Source organism: Phoca vitulina, unplaced genomic scaffold, assembly GCF_004348235.1.
Source record: "Phoca vitulina isolate PV1807 unplaced genomic scaffold, GSC_HSeal_1.0 scaffold6, whole genome shotgun sequence".
NCBI lineage: Eukaryota > Metazoa > Chordata > Mammalia > Carnivora > Phocidae > Phoca > Phoca vitulina.
Window position 1 is genome coordinate 16,076,131 of NW_022589709.1, and position 25,297 is coordinate 16,101,427.

The following is a 25,297-nucleotide window of genomic DNA, read 5'->3' on the forward strand; positions in this document are numbered from 1 at the left end:
CAAATATTATCCAGAATTTACAGGTGAAGAAATTGAGGCCTAGAGAAATTAAGAACCTTTCCCAAAAATATATGGCATACCAGTGGTAGGACCATGATTCAAATTCAAGGTCAATTTGATTCCCAGGCTCAGAGCAAGTGATCTGAGTAACTCACTTCAGTTTTAGCAAATTCTGTTTAAGTTTCAAGCCAGTATTTTACTGGCTCAGAAATCCTTTCTGCATAATGCTGATTACCACATCTCCTTCTACCATAAACTTCTGAGGAACAAGTTTGGCAATTAAAGAGGTACAGCTCATTTACTATAAACCAAGAATTTCTTAAGGATCAGTTATGCAATATGACTGCCCATAAGGCATTCAGAGTTCCAGGGTTACCTAAAAACCAACAAAAATCATTGTCAATGTGCAACAGAAAAGAATGCTGCTTATCTAAGATTGTTGTTCATAAGTGAAACTTGTAAGAACAGAAATCATGTTCATTACTACGAACACTCTATATTTAAGATACAAAGCACCTCAGAACAGTGCTCCTCTCCTCTTATTTGGTGAAAAGTTTGCAGCTGTTCTCTAAGGAGAATACCCTCTGGCAAACAAGTGTGGACACTACTACACCTACACAGAGTACTGAACTGAGAGACTAGTATTCTCTGGCTGGAAGATGATAGTTGGAAATCCATCATCCTTTCAAAGGGCCTCGCCATTAAGCTTATCTTGGGATAGGTTTCTGCCTCTTTTCTGGAATCCTAGATGGCTTTTGCTGGCAGACACCCTAAGATCTACACATAGTTCTGGGAGGAGAAACTATAACAAGGTCTTAGAAAGGCTTCTCTTTCCCATTTTCCAAGGGCAACACTCCTGAAACATATAAAAAGTAACCATGGCATATATGTTTTTTACAGACACCGTCTCTAAAGCAATGAAGATACTGTACCTTTTATTGCTTCAGAATGGGGCAAGGGGGGAGAAGGGAAAGTCAAAGATAATAAGTAGCATAGGTTATAATTCTGACTAAATTTTAAACTAAACTTTAAAATAATTTATTCAATTCATTTATTTCAACTTAAAATGAACATCAAATGACTAAAGTTTTAGGAATGAGTTTCCCCTCCTCCCTGGAAATCATCAGGGTGACTATAAAAGGTATCGTGGTCCAACTATCAGATTTTTAAAAATCCTTTTAAGAGCATTTTCAGGGGCACCTGGCTGGCTCAGTCAGTTGAGCATCTGACTCTTGATTTTGGCTGGGGTCATGAGCTTCAGGTCCTGGGATTGAGCCCCCTGTCCTGTCAGGCTCCACGCTCAGTGGGGAGTATGCTTGAGGATTCTTTTTCCCTCCCTCTACCCTTCCCCCTGCTCTGCTCTCTCTCTAAAATAAATGGATTGAAAAAAAAAAAAGGAGCATTTTCATAAACTGGGCAGCTCTAGAATGGACTCAGGAAACTGAGCGTTTAGTTCGGATGGGCACAAACTGAAACTGTAAAAACTAAAATTCAATAGCATGTATAAAGTGACATTCTTTTGGGACTAGAAGTACAACAAAGAAAACAATGTCAATGTCTACGTCGGGACTTTTTTCCTCAATTACATTACGGGATTTAACGTTTTAAAAAATGTGTTTGTAGGTATGTGTGTAGATGTTTCAATTAAGTTTCATCATTTCAACAGTGAGTTAATCCACTGTGCTCTCAAGGTAGAGCTCAGTTAGACCAAGTACATTTAGGTGTTTTTTGGATGGTGGTAACACTCTATGGTATTACTATGTCATAGTTACATTAGAATGCCTTGGTCAGCAAAGCGCGCCCTTGTTCAGTGGCCGAAGCAATGGGCAGAGGGGCCGCACTTGCAGAGCAGGTGACTAGCAGGCTGGGCTGAAGAGAGCACTAGAGGTTCAGGCCAGCACCACAATCTATATCAGCTATAAAGAGGAAAGAATTTTAGAGGAAGCAAAGCAAAGTGAAATCATTTCTCTTCCACTAGTCCTTAGCTCTCATGTATTATCATCACTTGCCTCATGCCAAAGGCCAAAACTAGAAAAGGCCAAATCAACTCTGCTGACACCTGCCGAAATGGGCAGTTGCCCACATGAACAGCCCCCACAGAGCCAGAGAACAGAAATCACAGGAGACAGTTACTGCAAGGGAGGTTATCAGCCACACTTCTCTTTTCTTCTTTTCTGTAAGTCAAAATACTAAATCATAGCATATGAGAATTTGAGATGGACACAGGTATATTTGCTAATTTGTTCAATTAATAAGAAAAGACCATTAAAAAAGTATAGTCTTAAAAGCCATCATAAAATAAGAGTGATTTTTCTACATCAATGGGAAAAAGACCAATGAAAATTATTCAAGAAAAGTGGGATTAGCTAACTACATACAAAAACAAAGGAATAATTAAATAAATAAATCTGGGCTGCTATTCTATCTTGCACCAAAATAACTCCAGACAATGAAGCCATAAAAGAAATACTAACAACATGAGAAAAAAATTTTATAATCTGAAATGGTAAAACTTTTTGAAGAAGAAAACCCTGAAGCCATAAAATACAAATCTGATCAATCCAACCAAGCAAAACTTAAAAATTTGCACATGGTAAATTACACAAAACCAAAAACAAATGGTAACACATGATAGAAAAATGACTAATTTCCTTAATAGAGTATTCACAAATCAAGAGGATAAAGACCAAAGTGCCCCAGAAATATGAGCAGACAGACAATTCACAGAAAAGAAAAAAAAAAAAGGCCTAAAATATACCTTAAAATGCTAAACTACAAAGAAAATATATAAAGATAGACCACAGGACACAGATTTTCACTTAGATTGTCAAAGAACAAAATGTTGGTTAGGATGTATAAGAAAATAAGAGCAATCATATTGCTATAGTATTAAGTTGGTAAAATCTATTTGGAGGGCAATTGTGCATCTACTCTCTCAATGTGTATACTCATTGATCTAGCAATTCTCTCAAGAGTGCATTCTACAGATGTACATAGACACAATGATGTAGTTATAGAAGAGGACATTTCCCGGCAGCATGGTTTACAGCAGCAAGATTCCAAGTAGCCAAACTGACCGAAGTGAAGTCTGAAATAACTGGTACTCCAGACAATGCAGGACTGGTGCAGCCGTAAAAGGAATTACGCAGATCCAAGATTCATCATTTTAAAGAGAAATCAAGGTGAATGGTGTATGTATTTATGGAAAACACAGGGTAGGGTGGGTGAATATACTCAATGTACACCAGAACAGTGCTTCTCACTGTGTGATTCTGTACACCGGCCACAGCAGCACCTGGAACTGCTCAGAAATCCAAATTACTGGGGCCCATTCAGACCTACTAATGTGGAACCCCTGGGAGAAAAGTCTAGCAATCTGTGTTTTCAGATGCCTTCTAGGTAATTTTGATGCATGCTCAAGTTGAGGAACTGCTGGGCTGGAGTATCTTTTTTTTTTTTTTTTTTTAAAGATTTTATTTTTATTTGACAGAGAGAGACACAGCGAGAGAGGGAACCCAAGCAGGGGGAGTGGGAGAGGGAGAAGCAGGCTTCCCGCTGAGCAGGGAGCCCGATGCGGGGCTCGATCCCAGGACCCTGGGACCATGACCTGAGCCGAAGGCAGACGCTAACAACTGAGCCACCCAGGCGCCCCTGTATCACCTATTTTAAATAAAAAATTATCAAAACCTGCCACTTTGATCCAAAATGGATAAGAAATGAGCTCAGTGTTTCTAGAAAAACTGAATTATGAGTTCTGATTTATGGCATGATCCTTAAGAGAAAAAAAAAATAGCCTACTTTAGACCAAGATTTCAATGCGGAAGATAAAGCATATCGAGAAATAACCATGTATGGTTTGGCACAGCAGAGCCTAAGTCTGGTGATAATGAACTTGTTATTTATTGAAGTAAGTTTTTAAAGAGAAGAAAAACCTTTTTAGAGGTTTTATTAGAATGAGGCAGATTACCTTTATGTAGAGCATAACAATTAAAAACCCAGAATAAAGGCCAAGACAAAGAGAAAAATTGAACATTTTTTTTTTTTAAAAAAGCACAAAAACCCTACATACTAAAATTGTACACATCAAGTATTGGTCCAATCTTATATCAATCTATTTACATTAAACAGCACCATGGTTTTCTCACCCAGGTTAGTTAAACATGCCCAGAAAATCGTTATGCGAAGTATATGTACCTTTAAAACAAAATAAATTCTTAAGAGAGTTCAAATTCTACACAAACAAAAAAAAGCTTCTTAGCAACCATAGATTATTGATGATATCACCCAATTTAACTTAGGAAAAATAGGTTTGAACACTTTTCCAGTTGTCAAACTTTGAGAGCTGTTGCTATTCAATGTGGCACACAAGTAACAAAGTAACTCTCTGATGACAGGGGCATTATACTCAAATACCCTCAAACCTCCACCTTCAAATATAAAAATACTCCTTTGGAATTAACGTTGCTGTCGTCTCTTGAATTTAGATTCAATTATCAGCAACCCTAAATTGAATATAGCCACAATCTTTAAAATGATTGCATAAAGAAAGGGAAGTAATTAAAGCTCTGAGACAGGATAAGTTATAATTATAGGTATTATATCTAATCAGGCTATAGGAAATTTAATACCATTTTAAACTTTACATTTAAACTAATTAGCAGTTTCATTTTGCCATTAAAATTAATAGTGCTTCACATCCAAATAGGTGTGGAGGTCTGATTATTTCCCAACTGAGAGCAGTGTACGTACCTTCTTGTCTCTACTTTGCCACCTCAGAGTCTCAGGGCTACAGTGATTGTGATAGTCCCCCTCTCCTTTCTGGAACTAACTTTTCAAAGGCCCCAAATTAAATATAACCCTTGGCAGCTTTATTCCAGTCATAGTACGAGAGAATCAGGTACTCTCACCAGATTTTTCAGTCCTCTCATCTAATCTGCAGATGGCTCTTCATTTGACTCTTTGCTGGGAAAGATGAGAGAGGAAAACTGTCATCCACCACAAGTAGAGGTAACAGTGAACTGGAAAGCTAATGTATAAAGCAATGTTTCATCTTTTGGTCTCACTGCTGATGTTTAAGTGATGTCCACCAGGATTCCTGATACCAGGAAATCAGGAGTTGAAATTTTCTCTAAAAGACTGAAAATAGGCACAGTTCTCCCATGCACAGATACAATGGGTTTTCCTTACACCCTTCCTGCAAACTGGGAGAGAAGAGAGAATTGACTGTATTATCTTAGGGTGGGAACACCTGTCCTTCATTCTTGCATTCCCTGGCCCAGTGCATTTGGGGGCATGCGCTGAAAAATCTCAAGCAGAGTAGGTAGATCAATGAAGGTATTATATAGTAGCGACCCTCTAAGCCTGGATATAAAAACAGCTTTGATATACAGACATTTCAAAATAGCTATGCAGCTAAAGGACAAGAGACTTTTCAACTGAGTATCAGCTGAAAATCAGAGATCTGACTGTACTGACTAAATTATTGCCTAGTGTTCCAGAAGGGTACCTGCCACCAATGTGTTGGAAGGCACCAAAATTTAGTGTGAATGTAAATAAGGAGCTCAAGATACGGGGACGGGGAAAGCAATACTGAAACACAATTTGCCAGTCTCTACTCCTTTATGGCTAAATATTAATTGAGCAAAGAATTCAGACCAGAATAGAAGTGAACCTCAAATACTGCTCTTCTCAGTTTCCATTTTAAAAAGCTCATTTTGTAACTGTTATTGATATTTTCAGGAATATATATATATATATACACATATGTATGTGTATATATATGTATATTCAAATTCTGTATTGACAAGGTGCTTGGTGCTGTTCTTCATGGACGTAACATTCTATTTACAGTCCAAATCATTTAAATACAGTCGTTACATTGTTGTTGGGTGTTTTAAAATAAATGGTTATCTATTTTTTAACTGCCTTTCAAATTAGAAACTGTAATTACATGAGTCTCAAAGGCTGGCTCTTTGTGTTTTATTAATTATTTTTGTTGGTCTCCATCACAGATGGAATTTTTCACTGGTAATTCCTCAGAACTAAATCCATTCATATGGAATTCAGAGCAGTGAAAATAAATTTCACACCATAGAGTAGGAAATGACAACGACAATAAAAAGGAGTGGGAGGGATCCTGGGACCAGCCAGTAGGATCAATCAGTTCTCAACTGGTGTTGGGTTTTGCAAAGGCTGGCTCATTATAACTTGTACAACATAGTCCTTTGGGATCTTCAGCTCTTCCAACTTCATTTTGTCGGTGAGAGGTCTGCCCGAAAAGAACCATCGCTGGCTACTCGGTTCCACTCCTTCTGCTGCATGTAGCCTCCTCTTCATGTGGTATACAGTGTCTGTGCTGCGGACCACAAGTTTGAGGTCTTTGCCTGTGGAAAGGCGCAAACGGAGCTGACATTCATATCCAGAATTAGGTGGTGGCTCAGGAATATCCAGAGTCTCTATGTCGCTCTTTTCCTCTATCATGTTAATTGGTGGTGCCAAGCAGTAGACTGGAAGCTGATACCGGTTGCCCAGTTCATCATAGCACTCTGTGAGTGCACCTTCAGAAAGAGAAGATATGAACAAGAGTTTCATCTAAATGAACACATTTTTTTTTAGATTTTATTTATCTGTCAGAGACAGAGAGAGAGCGCGTGAGCAAGTGAGCACAGCAGGGGGAGTGGCAGGCAGAGGGAGAAGCAGGCTCCCCACTGAGCATGGAGCCCAATGCGGGACTGGATCCCAGGACCCCGGGATCATGACCTGAGGCAAAGGCAGACGCTTAACCGACTGAGCCACCCAGGCGCCCCTAAATGACACATTTTTATTTTCACTTTGCAAAATGCTCAAACCTCTTGCTAGCTTGCCACTGTAGAGAAAAAAAATATAAGGTCAATCATTGCCAGCTGCTTTAGCAATGTCCATCATTAAGGCCCATAACCAACTGAGTGCTTATCTAATTTTACCTTAGCCAGGACCCTAGCTCCTTTCCCTCACCTTTTCTAAGTCATTTCATACCTCATTCACACTTTCATTAAATGATAAAGGAAAAGAAAGCACACAAAATTCATATTTACTATTATTAATGCTTGGACCAAATTAAGGGGATATTCAAATTGCACTGGGATATCTTTTTAAAGAAATGAATCAGTAACCTTAACAACAACCACAAAAAACAGATCCCTTAGCTTAACTGACCACAACACGGTGTTCCAGAGCAGTTTCCTTAGTGCCTGGACTTCCTAAGTACTTAAGCCAAAAGTCCTTCGTCCAAAGAGACCACAGACTGGAGAATACAAGCCTACCAGCTGCTCTGGCTCCTGGCTTATAGATGAATCTCATTAGCACAATCACCACAAAAATGACTGAGGGGTTGTATTTAACCCCAATTAGTCAATCTATTACAGAGAAGCTATGGGTTAAAAAGGAAGAATAAAAGGGGTATGAAGTTTATAACCAAATAGCTCAGGGGAGAGAAAAAGGCACTTATGGTTTAAAATAAGGTATTAATGGCTGATTTTTTTTTTTTATAAAGCATAAACTGCATTATAATTACCAGGACTTCCCTTGGGAAGCTTGAAAGGACACTTTACGAATGCTTTCTTACAAGATTATTCATAATATGTCCTTTGCTCAAACTGGAACATTAATGTCAGCTGATTGATAAAAAACAAAAACATCTACCATATTCAAAACACTTATATATGGTCTAATAAGTATGGGGTTGGGACACCAAGAAATAGTTATCCATGAACCAATGAGTTAATGAACTGATCTTTGTGGTCACTATCAATAGGCTGAAAATACAAGGCACCCAAAATGAGACTGGAACAGTCACCAAGCATAATACACATGAATCTCCGCTTTCCTCTATGTTTAAAGATATCGTACAGCCTCTGTGTTGTTCACTAATTAATGTGAATGCTAGGACACTGCAGAAACAAATATACTTTAAGCACAGTTGTGATCACCAGCAGCTCCCTAACTAGCAACCATCTTGCTGCAGTACCAATGCTATTTATAAATAGGGGTATAGTCACTTGTACTAACTTCACTATTTATATGGCCTAGTCCTGAGGCAAAGAAACCTACTAGTGTCTTCCAGATGGGCTGGCCACCAGGAGAACTAGGAAAGAGAATGTGAAGAGTTCCCTAGAGACACATTCCCTCTATTAAGAAAACACCTCAGATACATATCCCACTGACCCACTGATGGTATGGTCAGCCTGATAAGTACAAGAGCAACGTTCTGGCAATGTTCTGCTAGAAAAACATTCTTTTAGAGAAGCACCATTCTAAATCATTATCTTTGAAATCTCTAGACCAAGATGAAACTCCCAGCCTTGCTGTTAACTAGCTGCACAACCTTGAGCAATATTCTTTAAGCTGAAATACCCTTCTCAATTAGCAAAATGAGACAGAAGAAAACCTCTAACGTGGTTACCAGGTTTGCATATGCTTCTTCATCTTCAGTACCACGACAAATATAAAATAATAGGACTGTAAACAAAAACAGTAAAACTGCAAGCAGAATGATGTCCAGACTGAAAGACAGCTGACATTTGCAGCCTCTCTAGAAAAGGACTAGAGATGTCATTGCAGCTTTTATGAGTGTGCTATAACATGAGTGCATACCAAAAACAAACATACAATCTAATAGGCACTTTGGCTCTTCCTAGATATGAATACCCACTCGTTCATCACAATGGAAAGTAGTCTTCTTTTCTTAAAACTAATTTTAGTCATCATCTGCCAGTTCATTCATTCATTCCTTTCTTTCTTTTTTTTTAAGATAATACCCTAAAGAAAGAGATTTTGTTTATTTTTTTAAGTACACTCTGCCACCAACATGGGGCTCAAATTCATGATCCTGAGATCAAGAGTCTCATGCTCTACCAACTCAGCCAGCCAGGCCTCCCTGGAAAGCAATCTTTGCCCTTCAGCCCAGCAAGTTAGGAATTTAGTTTTCAGATCTCAAATGGGTGAGAATAAAAATTCCATGGAAGAGGTGCCAGTAGATGGCTTATCTTCTTATTCCAGCTCAGGCAGTGCTCATGTCTATAATGCTGGAAATAAGCTACCCAGACTTCATATTGCTTAGCTCCCATACTTTAATATTTTGGGAAAAGGTAACTTGCATTTTATTTAACATGAAGTTTTCTGGCTTACTCTTTTCCTCACTTCTGTCAGATAATAATGAGTTATAAACATGCTCTGAATAACTAAATAGGGCAAAAGTCCAGACCATGATGTCAGATATGATTTAGTTACATTTCAAGCTATAGTTTTATGGGTTACCCTCTCCCCAAATTAAATATCTGGGATCATAAATTGACAACAAAAACAAACTTTGCTTACAATATAGCCCACAGTTGAGTATTACGCCAGAATTACCTGCTCAGAGCAGAATGACTCCTCTGTAGGCCCAGACCCTTTTGAACAATATACTCCCAATTCTCCACCATTTACTAGCCCCATATCTCTTCAGTAAAGACAAAACTGCTCTGCTAATAGTGATCTCTAACACATAAGCTCTGTAGAACTTCAAAAGGACCACTCCACATACTCCATGGAGTTGCTGCATGAACATATACTAAACACAGGAAAGAGAGTAAGGCATATCGCTAGCTCTGGGGAGGAAAGGTTACAAGAGAGAGAACATTGTTCTTGATCCCCAGAAACTTCTAACTGAGGTAAGCAGATCTAGCACACCCACCAGAGATTTTAAGTACAAACTGATACACTGAAAATCAAACACAAGCTGAGACATCACACAACAGAAGAGTGACTAACATTGGTAGAGCAAAAAAGGAGAAATTCTGTAGAAATAGTGTGTTCTGGCCATGACACAATAAAAATAAAGGGCATCTCAAGAAATAGGAATGATAGGAGAACAAGAATTAGTACAAGGTAAGTAGGAAATAGCAAGTGGTTTTGCTGAGGTGACTAGAGAATTGATGATGTGAAATTACTAGATTGACAGCAATAGTGAAAACCTGATAGAAGGGTTCAGGGGTTTAGATTTCATACTACAGTTAATTACTACAGGTGGCTGATAACAGTACATGAGTCATTCACCCAACAAATATTGAGTGCCTGTTACATGCCAAGCAATGTTCCAGGTGAACAAGAGACAAAGCCTGAAGATTATTTTATTATTTGCATAAAGGGAGAATGACTGGAATCAAGGGGACCTGCTAAAATGACTGCCTGACTGGAACAGAAATGGATCTGAGAGACTCAGACCTAACGATAGGTTATGTATGATGGAAAACAAAAAGGAAAGAAGAATCACCTAAATCGGAAATGAGAGTGACAGAGAATTTAGGGTTAGAAGCTTTTTGCTTAGTTTTTAACTGCTTTAGGTTCGGTGAGATACTTCAACTGAATTATGGGCAGGTAACTTAAAAAGCATATCGGGAAAAGGGTAAAAGCAGCTTGTAGAGTAATAATCTCAAATGTACAAGTCTGAACATAAAAGCAAACATTTAAGGGTGCTTACTAGTTCTGGCTCTGAGCACTTGGCATACATTGACATTTAATCCTCACAATAGCCCTCTATGGTCAGTCTATTATACTCATTTTGCAAATGAGAAAATTGAAGCAGAGAGAAATAACTTGTCCAGGGGCAGACACAACAAGTGAGAGTGAAATAATTGGATTCCTGAAGAAGTAAATGTACAGCATAGGGATAAAACCATAGGGCTTGGTTCCTGGGTTAGTGATATGGTGAATGGGAAAAAGAAAAATGAACATAGGGGAAAAAAAGGGCAGAGGACAAATATTAGAGGGATGAAAAGCCAAACAAGAATCACAAGGAGCAAGAACCCAACAGTCTAGGGACACCTGGGTGGCTCAGTAGGTTAAGCGTCTGCCTTCCGCTCAGGTCATGATCCCAGGGCCCTGGGATCAAGTCCTGCATCGGGCTTCTGGCTCAGTGGAGAGCCTGCTTCTCCCTCTGCCTGCCGCTCCCCCTGCTTGTGCTTGCTCTGACAAATAAATAAATAAAATCTTAAAAAAACAAACAAAAAACCCAACAGTCTAAATGCAGTCCACCAACACAACTGCCAGTGATATGAACAATGTAAGGTCAAAGAAGGAACTGGAAGATGAGGCAAAAGGAAATGGCGACTAAGTTTCACTGCTGTGAGGCCATAAATGTAGTGACAAAATGGACATTTACCATCACTGTCTCATCTGCCATATTTGAGAGGAATATGTGAACAACAGGGCATAGTTATAAGATGGGAGAGTTATTCCGAAAGCAAGCCTGTGTGTTCAAACACAAGAGGGAAAGAACCACTTTAAAAGTTGATAAATATAGGTGCACCAGGGTGGCTCAGTTGGTTAAACCTCTGACTCTTCATTTTGGCTCAGGTTATGATCTCAGGGTGGTGAGATTAAGTCCCACATAGGGCTACACTGGGCATGGAGCCTGCTTAAGATTCTTTCTCCCTCTCCGCCCCCTCCCCCCGCCATGTGCTCTCTCTTAAAAAAAAAAAAAGTTGATAATGTAGGCATTTTTCCAGAAGGTTTTTTAAAAAAAAAATATGTATTTTAGAGAGAGAGCGCACAAATGTATGCACAGAGGGGAGAGGTGGGAGGGGGAGAGAGAGAGAAAGAGAGAGAATCTCAAGCAGACTCCATGTTCAGCATAGAGTAGACACGGGGCTCCATCTCACGACCCTGAGATCATGACCTGAGCTGAAATCAAGAGTCTGACACTTAACTGACTGAGCCACCAGGCACCCCTAGAAGGTTTTTATTGACCGCCCCTTGGATACTGAGGGTGTAGTTCATTTAGTAGTTCTTTACTAGCTCTAAAGAAGCTCTAGTCAGGCTTGCTCACACTTCTCACCAAGCAGCCTCTGTGGAAAGACATTCTTGTCTTTTTTCCCTTCTCCTCATAAACCTACCATAGCCTTCAAGTCCTTGCAGAGACAGATGGCTACCGAGATAAACAATTGCCAGGGCATGGCCTCCCCAGGTCAGGAAGCCCTGACATCTCCCCACGAGAGTAAGAAATCTGCCAAGACTCCACCTTCTGTTCTGATTTCATACATAATTTTCTAAGTTTTTATTTACCTTCTATCTAGATGACTGGCTCAGATATTCTCTTTTCCTTGGTCAACTTGGTTTTCTATGGCTATTTTTAATGGGGCATCAAAATATTTCACAAGAAAATTATAAAGATAAAACTAGCTTATATGCCAAAAAAATAAGAATAGCTTTACTAAATGCCAGGAACTCTTTCTCAGACAATCTTTCAGGTTAAAAAAAGATGTCTTTTTAAGCATTCAAAGGCCTCACTGCTCATCCCTCTATGCTCACTCCTATAAGACTGCAGTCAGTCTTAATGTTTTTGCCACTTAAGACTTGCATAGCTATGTGAACAAATTTGTAAAAGTTAAAAATCAATTTTTACATTAGGAAACTTTTGGAGATATGAAATGTTATCTTGTGATGACGGTTTCACAGGTGTATACAAGTCAAAGCTGATCAAATTATACCCTTTAAGTATGTGCTGTTGGCATACTTCAGTATACCTTAATAGAGTTGAAAATTTTAATATTTAAAATACACTGGCAGGGCGCCTGGGTGGCTCAGATGGTTAAGCATCTGCCTTCGGCTCAGGTCATGATCTCAGGGTCCTGGGATCGAGTCCCGCATCGGGCTCCCTGCTCCTTGGGAGCCTGCTTCTCCCTCTGCCTCTCTCTCTCTCTCTGTCTCTCATGAATAAATAAATAAAATCTAAATAAATAAATAAATAAATAAATAAAATAAAATAAAATACACTGGCAATCTGATATAGAAAACTGCCCTCCCAAAATTAATTAAGTGGGTGATGTCCTGGAACTGCAAGACTTTTGTTACACCACGGGTCTCTTCCAAAGCTTATGGAAATACTGTCTTTATTCCTGACTTTTCTTTTTCCTTTTTTCTGACTTGTCTTTTCTAACTGACCCACAAGGCACAAACTCTGACTTTTTCAACAAATGTGACTTCCTATGGCAAGGAGAGCCTAAGCACATAATTGAGTTGGACAAGAGCACTGATATAACAGAGACTATAAAGGAACAAAACAGTAAATTAGTCCTATGATTTGGGAAGCCCACTGTTGAGCCTGATGGAGGAACAGAAGACTGGAGGAGAAGCAGTGAATCTGATGCAAGGAGTAGCAGCTTTGGAGTTGATCACACTCAAATTTTTATTTAGACCCTGTTCAGTCTGTTTCCTCAAGGACTATAGTATCTACCTCACAAAGCTGTTGTAAGGTTAAATAAAAAAACACATGCAAAATTGCCAAATACATATAATAAACCCATTGAAAGCAATAATGTTGGTTCCCTTCTCACACAAGTTTTGAATCTCGGAACAAGACTTATGGGGGAGAGCTCACTAATAGTACACAAAGGATCAAACTTTCATAAAGTTTGAGTTCACTGCTTTAGGCCTCATGGGGTTCTCTCCAAACCTGAATGGAGAATGGAATGGAGAACAGGAATGTCAAAAGGGCCATCACAATTACCTTTCATTCAGATGTGAGCAGTTTTTCAGGACTAACTAATGACAGTCTCTCTCATGCAAACACTTTGTTGGGAATTATATTAAGCTTTTTGACAGGCTTCAAGAGAAGCAGCATTAGCTCTCATCCTACCAAGATAGCTATTAAGACTGTGGCATTCAGAAGCACCAAGTCTTCCATGTCTTATAGCAAGCACAGGTAAAAGGTGGCTTAGCTTGTATTGCTCAAGCCATATGATGGTTAAACGGTGATTAAGTGCTTGTGTGGGGGGGGTGCCTGAGTGGCTCATCTGGTTAAGCGTCTGACTTCGGTTCAGGTCATGATCTCGGGATCCTGGGATGGAGGCCTACATTGGGCTTCGCACTCAGCGGGGAGTCTGCTTCTCCCTCTGTCCCTCCCCCTGCTCGTATTCGCGCTCCCTCCCTCTCTCTCTCAAATAAATAAATGGAATCTTAAAAAAAAAAAAAAAAAAAGAGCTTGTATGGGGCACCTGGGTGGTGCAGTGTCCAACTGTTGTCCAACCCAACAGCGCCGGTTAAGTGTCCAACGCTTGTTTCGGCTCAGGTCATGATCTCATGGGTCGTGAGATCTAGCCCCAGGTTGTTGGGCTCCCTGCTCAGCAGAGAGTCTGCTTGAGATTCTTTCCTTCTGCCCCTCCCCCCACTCACATGTATGTGGTCTCTCTCAAATAAATCTTAAAAAAAAAAAAAGAGCTTGTGTAACATTTTGTCACATTTCTAAGGGGACAATGATCTTCAGAGAAGCCTACTGACACGAGGACAATCTCCCACCTCAGCTATTTCAGGGCCTTTGTTACTCTAACTGGAAAAAAAAGGGGGGGGGTGACAGCAACAGAAGAGTGGATAAATTTACATTTTACAACTCCAAATCATTTTTGTTTCTTTGATAGAGTGGAAATTATTAATTAATATGTTACTATACTATTAATTAATTAATTTATGGTTAGTCACTTATCAGATCCTTTATTAAGGCCCTATTTCATTTCTAAACACAGCACTCTGGATAAAATCCTCCGTCTTCCATGTACATGTAATGTTTCATGCTTTCATTCCTAACCCTTATGTTCATGACAAATTTATCAATTAAGTTTATTAAATGACAAATTCTTACAGGGACCTTTAAAGGAGCCAGAATTCATGGCCTGCTTCTTAATGGGCCTCTATCACGGAAATAGAAACAAGGTCTACATATATATGCATTTCCTGCCTATCCATGTCTTAGAGAATCCACTTGTTTCTCTTTAGTATTAATAGATATAGTGTCTTTTTTTTTTTTAAGATTTTATTTTTAAGTAATCTCTATACCCAACGTGAGGCTTGAATCCACAACCCCAAGATCAAGAGTCGCAGGCTCGGGGTGCCTGGATGGCCTCTGCACTCAGCAGGCAGTCTGCTTGTCCCTCTCCCTCTGCCCCACCCCCTTCTCGCTCTGTCTCTGTCTGTCTCTCAAATAAACAAACACAATCTTAAAAAAAAAAAAAAAAAGAGTTGCAGGCTCCACTGACTGAGCCAGCCAGGTGCCCTAGAAGTATACAGTTTTACAGTATTCTATATAGTGTGGGAGGGACTAAAAATGGAATTAACAGTGAAGATTACTTGTGCATCACTATAAAAAACAGAGATGAGGGGTGCCTGGGTGGTTCAGATGGTTAAGCGTCTGCCTTCGGCTCAGGTCATGATCTCAGGGTCCTGGGATCGAGCCCCACATCGGGCTCCTGGCTCAGCGAGGAGCCAGCTTCTCCCTCTCCCTCTGCCTCTCTCCCTGCTCATGCTTTCTCTCTCTCTCTCTCTGTATCTCTGTGTCTCAAATGAATAAATAAAATCTTTTAAAAAAAATAAGAAAAATAAAAAACAGAGATGAAATGACTTGACAATGTCATTCAACTGCTTTGTTACTGTTAAATCCAGGATTTGAGTTCAAATCCCAATCCCAATTCCATGACTTATAAATTGGAAAAAGGATGTAACCGCTCTGTATTTCAGTTTTCTCATCTATTTTTATTTTTTAAAAAGATTTTAAAATTTAGAGAGAATCTCAAGCCAACTCCACACTGAGCGTGGAGCCCAACTTGGGGCTCAATCCCAGGACCCTGAGATCTTGACCTGAGCTGAAACCAAGAGTCGGATGCTTAACTGACTGCACCACCCAGGCACTCCTTCTCATCTCTTTAAAATGGGCACTGTTGTAGGTGATTATTACAGGCATGAGGATTACATAACATCAGTTCAAAACATGAGTTATGAGTATTTTATTACTCCTGATTCTCAGTCTAGGTGTTCTTTTCATCATGTTGGCTCCCTATACATAGAAATGATCTAAAAATAAATGCTCTATTTATGCTATTTGTAAGTGCCTTTATTTTTTTTTTTAATTTTAAAAAGATTTTATAGACTGGGGGAAGAGAGAGTGTGTGTGTGCACAAGAAGGGGAAGGGGCAGAGGGAGAGGGAGAGGGAACCCCAAGCAGACTCTGCACTGAGCACGAAGCCTGATGTGGGGCTCAATCCCACAACCCGAAGACTTGAGCTGAAGTCAAGAGTCAGATGCTCAACCGAGCCACCTGGGCGTCCCTAAGTGCCCTGATTTTTAAAAACTTACATCACATTATACATAATTCAATTTATTCACATTTGATATATTTTAAGGTAAGTCCAGGAAAGAGGAAAACAAAATTCTAGGCAACTCTTTTCCCTCCTATATTTTGAAGGTGATTAAAAAAAGTTTAAAGAATTACCCTTTCTTACCTCCTATATCCCTAAGCATGAAAAAGGACAAAAGAAATGGACCTTCAAAAGCCTAACTGAACACCTGGCAATGTTTAGCCACAAGAAATAACAACAGTAAAGTTGGAGTTAAGTCTGTAAGAAAGAGAAAAGCAAGTGTTTGAATAACAGTGAGCAGCTATACTCCTAGACAAGAAAGGCTAAGAGGGGAGCTTTTACATTTGAATTGGGAGGGAGGTGGAAAACACATTAATTGTAGATGCTAAAGAAATAAACAACCACCATTCTAGAAAATTAGAAAGTAGGGAGAGAAGGAGTAGCCAATTTTAAAAATCCTTTTTAATCTTCTATATAATAATTCTATAAAGCATTAAATGCTCTCATCTTTATGAAATAGGTTATTGTTTCTGAACAAGTTTTAACTGAAAATTACTGAATAGTCAGTATGGGCCAAGCTCTGAAAAATGAAAATAATAACCACCTTTTTTTTTTTTTTTTTTGAAGATTTTAAGTAATCTCTACACCCAAAATGGGACTTGAACTCACAACCCTGAAATCTACCTACTGAGCCAGCCAGGTGTACCCCACCTTAAAAAAAAAACAAAAAACAGAAAAACAAAAAAATCCCTCTTTTTATGCTAACTTGGATAAACCACTTAATCTGTAACCTTAGTTTCATTGGCAAAATACTATATTAGGAATGTTTTTAGGATTTTTAGGTAATGGCAAAAGAGCAATTAGAAAAAGGAGATAACTCTTTTTTAGGATACTCTTTTTTAGAAATTTAGGACCATGAGAAAAAATGTGTAAATCATGAGAAATAAAGTTCTTATAGGATGGGGAGGCTGTGGAAAAGAGGTACCAGATACCAGAATCATCCTGGGAGATTTTTCCATAGTACACATGTCCATATATATCCTCAATCCGAGTCACAATTTCCAGAGTGAAAACAGATGCGCACATATAAAATACCCAGGTAGAGGCGCCTGGGTGGCTCAGTCATTAAGCGTCTGCCTTTGGCTCAGGTCATCCCAGGGTCCTGGGATCGAGCCCCACATCGGGCTCCCTGCTTGACGGGGAGCCTGCTTCTCCCTCTCCCACTCCCCCTGCTTGTGTTCCCTCTCTCACTGTGTCTCTCTCTGTCAAATAAACAAAATCTTTTAAAAAATTAAAAAATAAAATAAAATAAAATTCCCAGGTAGTTATGACACCATCTTCTCTCTAACTCTCCCTATTGCCATTTGAGAATAATGAACTAAAGACATCACTGATATTAATAAAGGAGGATAATTAAAAAGCATGGAATTATTTTGTGCTTGGACAAGACAGAAATATAATGAATACAACCTGTAGACTGGAACTGAGACAAGAACAGAATTATTCATGGAATCACTATATGAAAAAGAAACAAGGTGGAAACATGGGGCAAGGGCGTTGGGTGATGGGAGGTATTTTGGTTGTTTCTCTGAAAAATAACTCAGGAAGTAAGGTAATTATTATTACACAGGAAAAAAGGCCACTGACAAATATGTAATTTTTGTGCACATAACACTGATACTAAATACAATTTAAACTGAAAAGGGTACAGTCCTTGCTAATTTTGCAGATACAATCTAAAATAACAGACAAGACCTATACAAATAACATTTACAAAGACATTTCCATATAGTTTTCAAACTTTAAAGAATTTTTTATAGTATTTAAATTGGGAAGATATGAATAGGTTGGGATAATAAGATTATGGGAAGAGAAAACAGAGGATGGGATGAAAACAAGAAAGGAGAGACATGGCTGAAGGAAGCTTAGAAAGGAATGTATACCCTGGATCTCTTCAGATTGTCAATCTAAGATCAGTTCAATACTCATGGGTAATACTGACAGATGTAGATGAAAGGAATAGGGATGGGCCTAAATAGGGATGATGCTAAACTATGTCATCAATGCTTTGGTGTCCAATTAATAAATCTGTTATTACTGTTGCTATTGAATCAACACAATCTCAAAATTCGATTAGGCATAAGCCCATGGGCAGAGTCCCCCAAAAGCCAGAAAAAGATGTTATCAGTAGATAATATATCCAGAAAAATGACCAAATTATATTAAAGAATTTGGTACAAGGAATTTACTTGTTAATGCTAGAGTTCAAGAAAAATAATCAATGGCACTACTATTTATCAAGTGCTTTTTGGACTATGGTTAAGTAATTTACATGTGTTATTATTATCACATTTAAGCAATACAACCACCCTATATGGTATGTAGTTATAATCCATATTTTATAGATGGCAGCATTGAAGCTTACAGAAAAGAAGTGATTTGCCCAAAGTTGCATAGCCATGAGTAATACAGTAGAGGCAGAAAGTAAGGCTAGGTCTGATACTAAAGCCTGACCTAAACAGCTAAAGCCTATATAATATTTTTAACTTAAAATATGAAGTATAAGATGTTTAGGGTCTAACACAGCAAAATGTGTCCAAAGTAAAATTTTCAAATATATAACTACACCAAAAAGATGGAAGAAATTTCAGTAACACCACTGAGTAGGTCTAGGTAAAAGCATGTAGCTAAATAGCTAAGTTATAAACTAATGGTGAGTTACAGTACATGAGGGAACACAATTCAAAAGTCCATCCAAGAAATGCTGTTAAGGTTCAAATATGAACAAGGGAATTCAATCAAAGGTAGCAATGATAGTAATTCCCAGAAAGTTATTATAGAGCTTTGAACAGGGAGAGATTGGACATCAGTTTGATTCCTTTATGCTAAACCAGAAAATAGACACAGAGGGGAAGCAGAAGCTCATCCTATCAAATTTCCAAGAATAATTCTCCCTAATCTGTTGGTTGGTGAGGCTGCCAGCAACATTACTTTTCTTGGCAGTTCACATAGATAAGCAAAAACGGGGGACTTAAGTATATAGAGATCTGAGCCCATATCCAATAAAATATACATAGGCCCCTGCCTTACATAAAACAGAGCTACTTTGCCTCCATGAACTTGTAAACAAGGCCATAATTTATAGAATACAATCAGATATTCCTAGAGGTAACTATGATAAGTACAAAGTAAGGAAATCAAAGTTCTAAGGTTCTGGATCTCAGGCTTCTAAATTAAGACAGTCACAGATAAATTAATTCTTTCCCACTCCCCACCCCTACTCCCAACTTGCAAACCTATACAAACAAACAATAAATAAATACTGCTTTAAAAATATGGGAAATAAGCATTAAAAAGAGGATGATAAAAATAACTGTAAAAGAAGGTTCTTTCCTTTGTATTATATAAAGGTAGTATTTGAAGACAAAATATAGACCTAAAAGAGGTAATGGAGCAAGAGGATATGTACCCCCAATCATAACGAGGTAAAGAATTCAGAGACCATCCATGAAAATCAGTACTAAAGAGTCATACTGAAATGGCATTCAATTACACATTTTTTCAAATGTAGGAGGCATCATTTTCTTTTTTTTTTTTTTTTTTTTTAAAGATTTTATTTATTTATTTGACAGAGACACACAGCGAGAGAGGGAACACAAGCAGGGGGAGTGGGAGAGGGAGAAGCAGGCTTCCCGCGGAGCAGGGAGCCCGATGCGGGGCTCGATCCCAGGACCCTGAGATCATGACCTGAGCCGAAGGCAGACGCCCAACCGACTGAGCCACCCAGGCGCCCCTAGGAGGCATCATTTTCATACCTGTGCAGAAAAAGTCATCTATATACAGTGGGTACTCAATAAAAGTTATTAACACAAGCATATGTTAATAAGCTTTCATAATAAAAAACAGAACAGCTAAGGAGTATGTATTTTTAAGTTTCTTGGAAGCACAGTTAATTCAGAAAATTAACAGAGATTTAGAAAATTGTGAAGAATACTAAGTTAAATATCTTTATTTGAAAAGGAGTCGGGGAGCCTGGCTGGCTCAGTTGGAACAAACATGTGACTCTTGGTCTCTGGGTCATGAGTTTGAGCCCCACATCAGGTGTGGAGTTACCTAAATAAATAAAACTAAAAAAAAAGAAAAAAAGAAAAAAAGGAGTCAAAGGACATAAAGCAGATGATTAAACAGTGAAAAGCAGTGTTCTGAAAATGCGGACAAATGGAGATATTGAAAAAGAAACAATGAAGGTATAAAGGAATAGAAAACAATGCAAAGGAATGCAGGTGATTATGCAGGGAGCTAAACAGACAACTTGGAAAAATATTAATTTGAAAAACTAAAGAGAAAAATTTATAAATACAGTTATCAGGGGCGCCTGGGTGGCTCAGTTGTTAAGTGGCTGCCTTTGGCTCAAGTCATGATCCCAGGGTCCTGGGATTGAGCCCCGCATCGGGCTCCTTGCTCCGCGGGAAGCCTGCTTCTCCCTCTCCCACTCCCCCTCTTGTGTTCCCTCTCTCGCTGTGTCTTTCTCTGTCAAATACATTTAAATAAAAAAAAATCTTAAAAAAAATAGAAATAAATACAGTTATCAAAAGAGCAAAGAATGTAATATAAAATTAACACTTAAATCTCAGTATACCATGAAAAATTTTGACGTGTTTCTAATCAAGGAGACCAAGCAAGAGGATATGCATGGGTCCAGCAGATATATGTCCCTGGAAATGCTCAAAGCTAATGGTGGTCCTTAGAGTCACATTCCTAAGCAAAAGAGAGAGAGGTTCTTAATAATGCTCAGGGCTGCAATCATAGAAAACTGTCCTTCAGAACATGTGACTTCTAAGTTTAGGGTTGCTCATTATGCTAAAAATAGGCTTGATGAGAAGGTATAATGACTAAAGGAGTATCCACTGAGTCTCCACTGCTTCTGAAATCTAAATTTGAGACTACTTCTCTAGTGCTCATAGAAAACAAGTGAAGTAGAAGCTCTAGAAGACTGAGACAGCAGGTGGAGGACCCTTGATGAAGAACTAGGAAATTTCTGAGTATGGAAGTTGGAAAATACAGGTTATCAAATGTTCTCTTTCTTGAGATTAAAAATACTTATAAAACATAAAAAATAATGGGGCACCTGGCTGGCTCAGTTGGTGAAGCATGCAACTCTTGATCTTGGGATTGTGCGTTCAAGCCCCATGTTGGGTGTAGGGCTTACTTAAAAATAAGTAAATAAGTAAATAAATAAATAACACACAGAGTAAATCTTTCTTAAGCTGAAAGACATAAAAAGAAGCAAAGAGGAATGTTCCAATTTGGAAAAAAAAAAAAAATACACAGCAAGAAAAACGAACACTTCCCATTTGGTTTCTTGCTATTAGAAAGGAGCTGATTATGTTCCCCATTGTCCTTGAGGACCACCAAACCTACCATGTGGTAATGTTATGTTTGCACCATCAATGATTGCTTGTGCCAGTTCATGATCATTGCTTTCAAAAGCATGTGCGGCAGCCTTCAAGGCATCCCAAATCTCTTTACGGCCTTCAAAAGCTGGTGCAGTATCCCAAAATTCATCCCTCTTGCTGCGCAGTTGTCCATCTGTCATGGGATAATCGCTTTTCCATTTGGGTTTCTCCTTTTTCAAAGGCTGGTTACGACCTAAAGCGACTGAAAAGAAAAATAAAAAGCTGTCGTCAAAACCAAAATTTACAAATGATGTATTAAAAGTTATCTGGTCATTCCTCTTTGATTCATTCATCAAAATTATAGCTAGACGTTTGCCTAATGATTAATTCTTACATTCTGAAATTTCCCCTATTTTAGAACTATAAGAGCAAATGGAGACATTAGATGGCTCTATCCAAAATGTCCAGTGGCAAGTTAGTAACTCTTTTCAACTCCATACGCCTTCTCCAAAGGATTTTAAGAATTACTTAGAAAAACAGCAATAAGTGGTTCATCAGACAGTAACGGCAGGATTTAAAAAAAGTCAAAGGATGCCATACAAGAGAAGTAAGATACTAGGAAAAATCAAGTAGCAACATTAGCTTGAATCTTAGAACTCTGGACATATAAAGCCAGAAAGCAGGAACTGAGAAATCCTTAGCAGGGGAAATACTGCTCTGCGGTGTCCAAAGGAACAGTCAAACCACCATTCCATGAGGAAACCCTACTCTGAACTTCAGTCAAAGAACTGTAAATGCCTCTCTCTGAAACCTACATAGGAGTTAATTTTGAAAAGGGTGAGAAAGAAGGTCAGAAACCATGGCTTCACTCTTTGGAGAAAATAGGATGAACAGGTGATCCTTGATACTGGACCACGGGAGAAGTTCCTAACTACAAGAAACAAAAACTACAACACCCTACTCAAGTTTCAAACCTAGAGGAGAAGAAAAAAAAGAGGACAAGAGTCCACTCCTTGTTTGCTGTAAAAGGCAGCAGAGCTCCTTAGAGAATGTTACATAGTGGTAGGGCTAGAACAAGTCTGATGAAGCTTCTTTCACCCAGATACTTACCTGGGCTATGATCACTGATCTCACACTGACATAGAGAGCCATTCTTAATCTTATACAGTGCCATAGATAAGAAATAGTTTGACAGATGGAAAAATTGGTAAAAAGAAATCTGAAGCTTGATGGAGTCCTGGGTAAGAGTGGGTGGGAAGTAAATGACAGAGTGGTGGGAAGGAGAGGGTGTGCATCAAAATTCAATGTTCTATATTTAACTGCAGAAAGAATACTAATTTAAAAGAAATTACTCTCAAAATGGTTCTAAAGAAGCCATGAAATTATCCACTCCCTTACTGGCCCAGAACCAAATGAAATTTGGGTTATTCATAACAGAAATAAACAACATTACTCCAGTTCCTGGGCAAGCTCTATACCCTACACAAGGCTAGGTTCCCAATGACAGAACAAACTAATGCTGCAAGAAAAGTGTATCTGGAATGACACCTGGATTAAACCATGCTCTTTCCACCTCATCTGGCCATTTTATCTCAAGGCAGCACACATCAGGTCTCATCCTCTACCTTCGGAGTGGCACACCATGCCATTGCAAGCTCTTTTTCTCTTAAAACATTCAGTGTTTTGATTCCTCGTACTTTCTGGCCCTGTAACTTATCCTAGTGAAATGCCAACCAGCTGAATTCTAAAAGGGTATGGACAGCAAAGTAGGAGAACTGTCTATTTAGTAGCAGAGCTAGAAAAAGAACCCAAGTATCCTTATTTAACAAATATGTACTGAACATCCACTAAGGGTAACACTATAGATGTGTGTAACAAGTTTAATTCAAATGTGAGAAACACAGTCTATACTAATGACTTTCCCCTGTATTTTCCAAATAATAATTAAATGTATACAGCACATTATTCTCTAACAGATGTTCAGAATATGTCAGATAATCACAATCCACCCTCTACTGATTCTACCAACAAGGTAAAATGAAAGGCAAATTTACTTTGTTATAGTAACCTTTTTTTTTTTTAATGATTTTATTTGTTTATTTGACAGAGAGAGACACAGTGAGAGAGGCAACACAAGCAGGGGGAGTGGGAGAGGGAGAAGCAGGCTTCCCGCTGAGCAGGGAGCCTGACACGGAGCTCGATCCCAGGACCCTGGGATCATGACCTGAGCCGAAGGCAGACGCTTAACGACTGAGCCACCCAGGCGCCCCGGTTATATTAACCTTTAGATAAGTCAGTAATAGTTCAGGGATGACACTCAATATTAGTTTACTGAATAGGGAGTAGAAGACAGGGCACAAAAGGTAAATACCTATCTGAATAGATATCTATTTAATAGTCAAATGAATATCTACTACACAAATTTATCTATCCAATATTCAAATAAGATACCTATTTGAATAGTTTCAGGTTTTCCTGAGTTGTTCCAGAGAACTGTCTAGCCTCACATATATTAAATGTACCTGAGAGATAACTTGTTATAATTCTGTAACTGTGAGAGAATCACAAAGCAAAGGCAAAAACAACAAAACCGCTCCCATCTCAGTACTTAAACCTAAGAGACCAAAAGAGGCCCTCAAACAGAGGGATCCAACAGAAAAACAATCTCATAATAAAGGTAGAAAACAGGGGCACCTAAGTGTCTGACTTTGGCTAAGGTCGTGATCTCGGGGCGCTGGGATCAAGCCCTGAATTATTATTATTGTTGTTGTTGTTGCTGTCCTTGTCAGGGCTCTGCGCTCAGTGGGGAGTCTGCTTCTCCCTCTCCCTTTGCCCCTCCCCCTGCTCATGCTCTCTTTCTTTCTCATATAAATGGATAAAATCTTAAAAAAAAAAAAAAAAAAGGGTAGAAAATACTTTGGAAAAAGTAAAAGCCCCTTTCTTATGAGTATGACTTTGTTTTACCTCTCCCACCTATAGAAGGCATAAGAACAAAGTCCCATAAAAATGACAGATGATACATTATGCTTAAGGATAATCATTCCAAATCCATTTCAAATCTATATGCTGAAAAGTTCCAAAGTCATTACTTTATGTAAAAGTAAGTAAGACAAACTAAATGCTTGTGACATCAAGCAAGCTTCCTTTTCTGTCTCAGTCTCTACTTTTCTCTATGTCACAAACATGTAATAGAGAAGGTCTACTGAATGGCCATTACTAAAATACTTAAGTGTTTACAACATAAAATTTTATTTTAGCAAAACCGCTGAGCAGTGCAAAATTTTCATTACAAAATATGAGGTTAAAAGCTTCATTTTAGGGGGTGCCCGCGTGGCTCATTCTGAGAATTCTCATTCTGAGAATTTAACATAAAGTACCTTCCTTAATTTTAAAAAGAACTGTTTTATGATTGTCATGCACATCCTATGCGTTTATGAGTATATTTTCTAGGAATTAGTCACCAAATGTTGTGCTTTGATTTTAGCTATCATAAACCTGAATTTCTGAAAATACCTGGACATACAAATCAGTATAGCAGCTAAGAAGCTATGTTTTTTTGCACCAAGTCAACCATTCTCAATTATGAAGAAAAAGATGTAAACTATGTATACTCAACTAGATTAAATCTTATGCTCTGAAACTTTCAGATTTATCTGTTTCATACATCATTTACTGCTGATACCAAGAGAGATGCTCAGTACCATTCATATATCTGGGACTAAGTATAGTATTTCGCTCTAACAATGGATTTAAAGACAG

General features: G+C 38.5%; 1 protein-coding gene across 3 annotated transcripts in view; it reads right to left on the reverse strand.

The window, feature by feature from the left end:
- Positions 1-3,698: 3,698 nt before the first annotated feature.
- Positions 3,699-25,297, reverse strand: part of UBTD2 (ubiquitin domain containing 2) — a 64,180-nt gene continuing 42,581 nt past the window's right edge. For 2 of the 3 annotated variants that reach the window (XM_032403716.1, XM_032403717.1), the window contains exons 2-3: positions 21,564-21,800; positions 3,700-6,557 (exon numbers count right to left, since the gene is read on the reverse strand). In XM_032403716.1, the coding sequence (XP_032259607.1) occupies positions 6,160-6,557; positions 21,564-21,738 (573 nt within the window). In that variant the 5' untranslated portion in view covers positions 21,739-21,800 and the 3' untranslated portion in view covers positions 3,700-6,159. Of the gene's footprint in view, positions 6,558-21,563; positions 21,801-25,297 lie in introns of all 3 variants that reach the window. The other variant, XM_032403715.1, reaches the window with a different exon arrangement.